Source organism: Hippocampus comes, unplaced genomic scaffold (genome assembly GCF_001891065.2).
Source record: "Hippocampus comes isolate QL1 unplaced genomic scaffold, H_comes_QL1_v1.1 scaffold207, whole genome shotgun sequence".
NCBI classification, from domain to species: Eukaryota; Metazoa; Chordata; class Actinopteri; order Syngnathiformes; family Syngnathidae; genus Hippocampus; species Hippocampus comes.
This window is the reverse complement of record NW_017805146.1, coordinates 926,888-936,450: the sequence shown is the minus strand read 5'-3', so window position 1 is coordinate 936,450 and position 9,563 is coordinate 926,888. Positions and strand designations below refer to the sequence as shown.

The 9,563-nt window shown below is 44.8% G+C and overlaps 2 protein-coding genes and 1 long non-coding RNA gene across 3 annotated transcripts; 2 read left to right on the top strand and 1 right to left on the bottom strand.

Annotated features, from left to right (window-relative positions):
• Positions 1-802: 802 nt before the first annotated feature.
• On the top strand, positions 803-3,740 carry mrpl9 (mitochondrial ribosomal protein L9). Its single transcript, XM_019867887.1, has 7 exons — positions 803-1,252; positions 1,907-2,066; positions 2,142-2,266; positions 2,349-2,402; positions 2,762-2,863; positions 2,970-3,053; positions 3,146-3,740. The coding sequence occupies exons 1-7, from the start codon at positions 1,172-1,174 to the stop codon at positions 3,323-3,325; spliced, it is 786 nt and encodes a 261-aa protein (XP_019723446.1). The 5' UTR covers positions 803-1,171; the 3' UTR covers positions 3,326-3,740.
• A 1,631-nt stretch (positions 3,741-5,371) lies between these two features.
• On the bottom strand, positions 5,372-8,105 carry prcc (proline rich mitotic checkpoint control factor). The gene is given in 7 exon segments (XM_019867838.1): positions 5,372-5,812; positions 6,103-6,168; positions 6,247-6,393; positions 6,733-6,775; positions 6,777-7,270; positions 7,466-7,513; positions 7,590-8,105. Coding segments are annotated over 7 exon segments (1,122 nt in total). The 5' UTR covers positions 7,827-8,105; the 3' UTR covers positions 5,372-5,725.
• Positions 8,001-8,296, top strand: LOC109514652 (uncharacterized). The gene is made up of 2 exons (XR_002168017.1): positions 8,001-8,051; positions 8,100-8,296. It is a non-coding gene; the product is annotated as an uncharacterized LOC109514652 (long non-coding RNA).
• Positions 8,297-9,563: the final 1,267 nt, after the last annotated feature.

Below are 9,563 nucleotides of genomic sequence, written 5' to 3'. Positions count from 1 at the left end.
CTTCTTCAGCGTACTCAGGTACTGTGCTACTGGCCATTCATGTCTCGAGATATTCGTGAGTGGTGCCAGAAGTTTGTGCCATGTGATGCTCGACGCAATCCTGCTCCACATCAGAGAGCACCTAGGAAGACAGTGACTGCAACCTCATCATTCCAAAAGATCTGCTGTTGTGGACCAAATGCCTGCAGCAATGGGGTTAAGTTCCAGTTCCATCACACGCCCAGGCCGCCGTGAAGTTTAAACTTTCGTCTTGTTTCAAAGACTTAGTTCTGATTTGATTATATGTTCCTGATGCCCTTTTTTTTTAACCCCCCTGTGCAATGTTGTTAACTTGTTGTAACCTGGATTCTACAGTTAAGTAATCAAAGTAGAAATGAGGACATTTCTCTGGTGGGAGGGGGAAGAATGTAAGCTTATGTTAAATTAATAATTATTTTCATTTTATATTAGAGCATTTTGTTATTTTGTGTTGCAGTTACCTAGGTTATATTCCGTTTAATAATTGCTTAAACAAGTTTATGTTGATATTATATGATTGGTTAAGGAAACCAGGAAGTGTTTGGTGTTTCCGGGAAGGAGGTGTGTTCTTGTTCGTTCGTTCGGAGGTGCAGACGTTGGGGAAAATAAAAACTGCCTTCAAAGGATTCCATCTCTCCTTTTGCCCATTTTTAAAGTAGAGCTATCCACTGAAAAACTACGAACCTCTCAACTTACAATACGAACATTATTTTTTGATTAACGAGAATATAAAATATATTTAAATTATCTCGAAAGTGCAATACATTTTAATTCAGGCTATTTTCGGGACTACTCGTTCAGTTGGGGGTTTTCGAAAACACTATCATCGATTATCTACTTGCTTTTTACTTAAGTTTGGCACGAAAAAGCGTATTAACATTAGAAAATATTAGGAATTACTACGAATTTATAGTTAGTATAAATGGAGAGATTTTTTTTTCAGTTTAAAGCAGTTTTTACTCAGGCAATATTTTGGACCTCTATTATTTCAATAAGGTCCTCACGTTACCATCAGCGTACTTTCCACTAGATTTTTTTAAGCAATAAACGTTTGATGATTTAACAGATTACGAACAAGCGCTTTTTAAAAACACGTGTTTAGGAAGTATTGTGACGAAACTGATAATTATCGCTTTGTATACGCTCGTTCGAGATGTTGAGCTCCGGCCGTCGTGCCCTTGGGTATCTGCTCGACCAAATCACTACCCGGGGGTTTTCTGTGACTCCTGTCCAGGTCAGCGTCTGCTTTATTTTAATCTCTTATGTGAATCTTTCATTACGCTATGTTTTGCGTAAGCCGGATACACGCATACACAGACACGTACACACGCGCGACATAACGCACTACTATGGCAGGTGCCTTGCACAAGGGCACTTTAAAGTGCTCTGAAAGCAAAATCCATCCGTCCAATTTCTGATCCGCTTTATCCTCACAATGGTCGCGAGGGTGCTGGAGCCTATCCCAGCTGTCTTCGGGCAATAGGCGGGGGACACCCTGAACTGGTTGCCAGCCAATCGCAGAGCACACACAGACGAACAACCATCCACGCTCACACTCCCACCTCGGGACAATTTTGAGTACTCAATCAGCACTGCAATGCATGTTTTTGGAATGTGGGAGGAAACCGGAGAAAAACCATGCAGGCCTGAGGAGAAGATGCAAACTCCATGCACCTCTGCACTGTGAGGTTGACGCGCTAACCACTGGACCACCGGGCCGCCCAGAAAGCAAATTATCATCGATAAAAGTCCCAATTTCCTTAATTTTTGGTTGGCAGCCCGCTATCACTACCTCAGAGGCCTGAACACTGATCGTCAGGAACTCTCATTGGATCAGTTCAGATGACTTTTTTTTTGCGTTGGTAACCTGCATATCCGTTTTTTCCAGAGCACCGTGGTGGTGGAGCGCTGGTGGGAGGTGCCCCTGTCCAAATTGGGCAGCCCCCCGAGGTTGCACCCTCGCAGGCACCGCATCTACAAGCTGGTGGAGGACACAAAACATGCTCCCAAGGAAAAGATGGAGCTCATCCTCACACAGAATGTCCCCAGTGAGTCTCACCCCCAGCATTCAATAAGAAAACAACAACAAAAATATTTCTTAAATTTGATCTATTTTTTGACAGAGTTGGGTGGTCGAGGAGAAACGGTGTTTGTCAAAAAGTCAGTGGGACGAAAAAAGCTGCTGGCCCAGGGGCTTGCCGTGTATCCGTCTCCAGAGAACAAGCAGATTTTCGCGGAGGAGTTAAGGGTACGCCTATGAGAGGGGGCTTCACAATAGTGTTATGTAATGTGATAATTGAACGCTGGCCTCTCTTTTTTATTGTGTTCAGCTTTTGCGTGAGGGCACCATTGATGAAAGAGTCCAAACCCGAACAGGACAACTGGTAAGTCAGTGTAAAACTAAGGGAACGTAGTCACTGTCAGTGTAATGTTCTAAGATGAGTTTGAAATCATCGTAAGGTGTTGTAGTGACAATCTGTAGTATCCAGTTTATTTGTGGTTTAAGCAATTGAAATAGGCAACTAAACATTTTAGGAGGGGCTGTGACTTTATTTTATTTTAATTTTTTTTTGGAGGGGGGATGCATTGTGAGGATGGAGGAAAGTCTGTAAAACAATACTATTTATGTATCTCACTTGCACCCCCTAAACACCACTGGATTGCACCATACCTCTTAGTTAATGATCAGTATTTTTAGCAATAAAGTGATGATGATGGTGATGATTATTCCTTAAATTCCCAGACAGTGGAGTACCTGAAGCGCTGCAAGCTGAGAATCAACAAAATGCCCTCGGAAGACTTTAAACTGACTAGTGAGGTGGTGAGGAGGCGGTTTCTTCAGCAGGTATGTGGGAAAAAAAGTGTAAAGGTTGCGACACTTTTAGACCTAGAGTAGATTTTTGTTTTTAAAAAAGACTAACAGATGTCCTGAATATTATCTTCATTTTTAGTTGATCGTGGTGGTGCCTCCTCATGCCTTGAAGCTTCCATTTGAGCCCATCACAGAGTTGGGCGACTACTGGTGTGATGTAACGGTAAGAAGATTATTGTGACTTGATATCCCCCCCCCCCACCACCACCACACACACACACAAATTAAGTAAAAAGTGTCTATGTGTTCTTACAGGTAAACGGAATGGACACGGTCCGCGTCCCCATGTCCTTGGTCCCCTATGAGGACCATTCGGCTAGTCATCAGCGCCTCCTGAAGGCGCAGCGGCGCCAGCAGGCCGCTGAGAACGTGAAGCACCAAATGGAAGAGGAGGGCGTGACATCGCCAACAAGTGACAACCACAAACAGGACTAAAGGACACTAAAAGGACCTCTGTGGATTGTTTTGACATTATTGTCAAAGAACACTTGCGGATCGAGCCATTGTCTTCTTAAAATGGCGGTCACTAACGTAACTTTGATTGTATGTCAAGGTTATTATGGTTAACGAAAACTAACGAAGACCCCAAAACTTGGAGAAAAATTTGAAAAAAAAACTAACAAATTCAGATAAGAAAATGCTTTTTAAAAAATGGAAACTGAAATGACGTTTGATATTATAGTTGATTATATATTCCATTTCTTTCATTTTGTACTTGACAAACAACTCGTATAAAACATGGAAGCTCAATCATTTTCCCCAAAATAGAAAGTAAAAAAACAGCTGCTCAAACAACTCATTGAAACAACATAATAAAAATGAAAAAAAATTGAAATAAAAACCAAGCCGTGTGTCAGTTGCTATTGTCTTAACTATGTGACGTTGTTTCTATCCACATTTCGATGCGACCAAACTGATTTCCTTTTTGTTTTTCTTCCTCTCTCGTTACACAGTTGCAATGACTTTGCACATGTCCTCACATCCTGAGTTGTGTCAAAGCTAACCGATGCCGCAGTCGCATCGTTCAGAATCAGAGCGGCGGATGCTTTTCGGGCTTGTTTAAATGTTGTTGGGTTTTTTTTTTTTGTTGTTTTTTTTTTCACAGATGGACCGCATGCCTCACGCTGACGTTTCCATTTCATCCATCGGTCAGAACTTTTCTCTCACGGTTGTGTCGATCTCCCTGACGTTCATCCTAACCTTTGTCCGCTTTCTCGCAGTGGTGACCAACATCATGTGGTGTTTGGTGATGATCGCAGGCATCTGTTTGGGTAGGCTCACTTTTCAAACGCTCGTAGGTCTTCACTAATTGTTTTGCGCTGTCAACAGGTGCCACTCATCTGAGCCAGTGCCCGGCGCAGGCCAAAATCCCCGTCTACCTTGTGGTTCTGGGCGTGTCCAGCTTACTGGGTCTGTCGTTGACCTACTGCCGCTGCATCTGGGAGGAGGGCATGATGCGCACGCTCATCTCCGTCTGCATGACCCTGCTACACCTCTTCACGTTCTGCTGGTTGGTCGCAGGTGCGAAACCAATCCGGTGCCATCCAGTTGTCTTTGATTGCGCTCGTCCTCCTGAGCGGGTTTTGGCCTTTCGTTTGCCCATTGCAGGCTCCACCTGGGTCTACGGCGCCTATCCGCCCAGCTTCACGCCCTGGAAAGGCCGGTACTGCCACAGGACCACCTACAACTTCGCCTTCGTGATCACCACACTGGTGTGGGCCGCCGCCACGGTCTCGCTGAGCTGCTGCGGTTGCTTCCTGATGCTGACCTGCTGCACGACGGTCACAGCGAGACACCGGCTGATGCCCAGCCGCCCCACATCCTACGGAACTGCTCATCTTATTGAAGAGGACAGCGCAGCAGGTGGTGTCTGATCCCAAACTAAATGTGGAGGTTTTTATTTAGTTTTTTTTTTTTTTTTTTTTTGGGCAGGGGCACTCTTTCACAGTATTTTGCCTTAAAAATGTTTGTGGAGGGTGGGGGTAAATTGTTGTACCGTTAGTTAGAAGCCCATGTTAGTTTCAAACAAAGGTTTAGGTTTTTCAAAACGCATCTCAATGCATGGGGTACGTTATAATTGAAGGGCACATTTTTAAAGGGGGGGGGTCTATAAAGTATGGCTGTATCTTTTGTCATGATTTTAAAGATGTAAAGGCTCTCTAAAGCCCAAACTATTTAAGGTAATTAAATTCAGAGAAATGTGTGTGTGTGTATCATAATATATGTGAAAGGTTTTTTGTTTTCCAGCGGGGATTAAATTCTCCACTAATGAATTTCAAGTCACTGATAAGCCAACCCAAGACGTGGTAGGCACTCCTGTCTTGAGCGGAACCCTCGCCACAGCAAGGAGTAATACATGCTCATCCTGGTTGTTTTTAAAGTCCTGGCAGAAATCCTCTTTAGCGGCCAAGCTGAGACCGTCGTATAACAAATGAGCTTTGCGTGTATTTTCGAAGGACCAGTAAGAACTTTTGACATTGGTGTGCATCACCATGTTTATTATAAAATTCCACATCAATATGTCTCCAGTCGAATGTGAATGCGCTGGCACCTTTCCTGGGTAGCGTGATGTCCTTTCACTAAACCGAGACTAACACAAAATGTTTGTTACATGAGCGCAAATACATACAGTACAAAGGAATACATTTACAACCCAGCGGTATCTAAAAGTCACCCACAAGTGTCTGGAAGAGAACTTTGTTTACTTTAAAAAGGAGTCATGAACAAACGGGTGAGGAAAATGTGCATTCGGGTTTTTCTTGTTTTGTTTTTTTTTTTTTTAATCTACAGAAAGCGCCAGTCTCCTTCATGCCAGACTCCCAAAGGGCATGGTGCTTAGAAGCCGTATTTGGCCTGGGTCTGCCGGCGAGTCATCCGGTTTTCCGCCCAGCTGTTCTTCAGCTCCAGCTCACGTTCCTTCGCCTGAGGGGAAAAAGACTTTAGAGTTCTTTTCGGGGCATCAATTTGCAAAACCCTGCTGTCTGCGCCCCATGCGAAAATTGTTGCCGTTACTACTTTTTACAGGTCATGTTGGTGGGCGATTAAATTGGGATGGTGCCCTCACGACCGCACACATAAACCATGGCACGCTGGGTACGTGACAAGAGGGCGGACATTTTGTCATCCTCGACCTCTGATCTATGTGGTCAGGCACTTGCCGCTAGAGGAAACGCTGACCATATATGGCCATGCGGAAGTTTTGGCTGCCTCACCTGGTGGATGAGATATGTAATCTGGTGCTTGCGCCTCTGTTGTCCTGTGGGCATTCCTCCCCTTTTCTGCAAGGGAAAAACAGCTTCAGTCAGAAATAGTTGGTTATTGCTGGACGAGTTCTTGGGAGTGGTTCTGGGTTGTACCTTGCTGAAAGACCCGCGGGTCTGCTTCTCCTCCGACATGCTTTTGGTGATCCACTGTTGGTGGCCACTCAGCTGGTCGTCGCCCTTAATTTCCAGGAACTTCACTTCCTCTTTCCCTCGGTTCCTTTTGCCCTGAAGCCGCATGAACTGCACACAGGACAGAGATATTGCTTATCGAGTGCAGTAAATTCCATTTCCTGTTTTATGGTTCGCACCACTCGTTCTTATTCTGTTCTGTGGCTGTCATTGTTGCAGTAAATTTAGTTTCCTGTTTTACAGTTATAATACTTTGCCTGTTTTTCCGTCAAAAATAGCGTTTGTCGTGCTGAATTCCATTTGCCATTCTAAATTTAGCATGATCCAAATTTGCCACCAGTAGTAAGTACCCTTCTGCTCTGTTTGAGGTATTTTGGGATGTTCCACTGTTGTTTTATTTCTTTATTTACATATTTTTTATAAAGGGAGAAAATAGCCAAGATTCCTTACCGCTTCATCATCAAACATGGCCGAGTTACCGGCTTCTCCAGTCCTTGGGCCCCGCCAGGGGCCGCTGATAGTGTGGATACGGGCCCCCCCACGCGGCAGCCGCCTCGTGCCCTGCCCCAAAGTCGAGGGGGGCATCCGACTGACCCAGCTCGTCACCGGGGGGCGGCGGAGGAAGCGGCGCGGGGAGCGGCTCCACCGCGGCAACGACGGGCTCAGGTTCGTAACTTGGAATGACGGCCGGAGGCGGCGGCTCGGGGCTCTCACCCAACGAGAAGTAATTCTGCGGCGAGATGTCCTCCTCGTGTTCGTCCGTGACTACAATCTGTCTGGCCAGCTGCCGTGCCGCCGACTTGGCTGCCGCTTTGATTGCAGAGGGGGATGCGCTGGGGCCCAGCAGGCCAGGCGTGGGAGTGCCCGGACTGACTCCTTTGGGATCCGGCCGCTTGGTGAGCGTGTGGGGAATTAAAGGTCTGTCGGTCACCTTCACAGTCAGGTTTTTGGGTTGCGGCAGGAGAGAAGACAGACCGCTACCTGCGCCCTAAATGGAAAAGGAGCAGCGAAACTGGTGTGAAGTTTAACACCCACGGGGATGAACAAGTGCCTGATGTTCAACTGATCAGATTGGGCAATCCATTCTTCAACTATCAACTTCTTGTCCCTTGCACTGAGAAGTCTTGACAGAAACGCCTTGAAAGCAGTTTGAACATCCAAGACGAAATGGAGATCTTCCTACCTGGGACTGGAGTTTCTTCTTTACTGGTTCGTCGTCATCCGAGTCTGACTAAAAACAACATTAAGAATGATGATGATCGATCATTTCTTCATCAACGTCTGTCAGCTCTCATCACAACACTCACGTCATGCTTCTCGATTTGCGGTACGGTAATCCTCACAGGTTCTGTGCGCTTCTTGGGTTTAGGCAAACCTGACAATAAGGTCGTCTTGCCTTGTCGGAGGTCGTCACTCGACGTCCTGTCCGCCCCAGATGGCTTTTGGGGGGCTGGCAGGAGGGAGAAGAGCCCCCCTGAGCCTTGTTTCAAAGACGTTCCTTCACCATCGCTGTCATCGCTGCTGCCGTAGGCTACTAAAGACATGTTAGCGGACGGTATCGAGTGCTGCTATCCCGCAGGGATACCACCACTTTTCCCTCAAAGCTTTTCAATCCAGAGCCTCATGGATATGAAATAATGCGCTTCTCCTGTCGAATCGGCGCAAAGAAGCAGCGGACGAAGTAAAGTATGCTACCTCTACTTAGCGTAGGCCGCTAGCCGCCGCGAACAGGAACCAGCCAACTTGGCCTTTCTGACTTAAATCAACAGGTTATGATTCATTCTTGTTAAATAATATGTTCTGCCTTCACTCAACAGGTTATGATTCATTCTTGTTAAATAATATGTTCTGCCTTCACTCAAAATTTAGACTGCGCCAAATACAAGAGTTTTTTTCATAGTCTGGATCCACGCACCGCTCCTTTTCTTCTTCGTCTTGTTTATCGGCGATTAGCACGGATCCAGTGCTTCTTCTCTACTGGCACAAATAAAACTTTGGCGCTACTGCTCCTAACGGACGGCGTGTGGATTACTAATAACACTCACCCCCTTTCCCCTAAAAATGTACTGTATTTAACAGAAGAAAGACTCATTTACAGACGCCAAAACAACCTGATTGAAAAACCACGTTACAGGGTTACAAAAACTAATAAATGGGCAAACAACATATATTAAAATAAGCTAACAAAATAAAACTGGATAAAATAAAAACGTGGTGGCGAGTACAAGGCAGAAGCATAAAAAGACAATGTAAAAACACATGTTGTTGCATGAGTGTTTATCCCAACCATGTAACACTGTTACAGCGATGATACATGTTTAATAATTGGAAGTTACATGTGTACGTTTTGTTTTTTTTTTGTTTTTTTAGCGCCTATCTGTTTCCTAAATATATTAGTATGTGTTTTAATGGGAAAATGACAAGGCGGTAACATTGTGCACTTTGTTAGTTGTCTCTTTATGAACTTCAGTCCCTTGACATGCATTACTTTACGTGGCGGTTTTGACACATTCAAAATGGTTGATGCCCTTACGTATCCCAGAAACTGGTCGTTCTGCTCAATGTGGGTCTGTGTTCAATAACGCGGATTCGTAGTGTTACACTCACCACGAAGCAACGGGCCTCGTGATTGGTCAGAAGACACGATTAACTAGTGGACCTCACTCGCCACAAGCTACTAATTTCTTGAGACAACAACGACGTTGACAATGTTCTTTCGGTGATCATAGAAGACGAAAATCACCGCAACCGAACACCATTCCGGCGCCATTTGTATCACTTGACTCGAAAGTATGGAGCAGTCTGCCCCGAAAAGGTTTGTGAACGTCTGACGGCTGTTGGTTGTAATTTCAAGCTTTGTGACTTGCTAGGTGGGGAGCTAGTCAGGGATGCTAGTTGTAGTTAGCTTTGTCGCTCTTCTCAACACTTCTGTAGGTTATTACGAGAAATAACTAGTAATATTGCAGAACCTTATTGTATCACTTAAACTAGATATTTGTTTAACTTATCTTTGTGATTCATACTCACTCATATAGTAAGTGGAACCAAAGCTTTGATATCTTATCAGTGACTAATTATGATTCACTATAAATGTATGAAAGACTAGCCTTTTTAATGTTGTTTATATATACATATATATATATTTCCCTGACAGTAAGCTGAAAAAGATGAGTGAAGACAGCTTGACCAAGCAACCAGAGGAAGTATTTGATGTCCTGGAAAAACTTGGTGAAGGGTGAGTAAGTTTGTTTTACTTGCCTTCATCACACGTTATTGTGGGG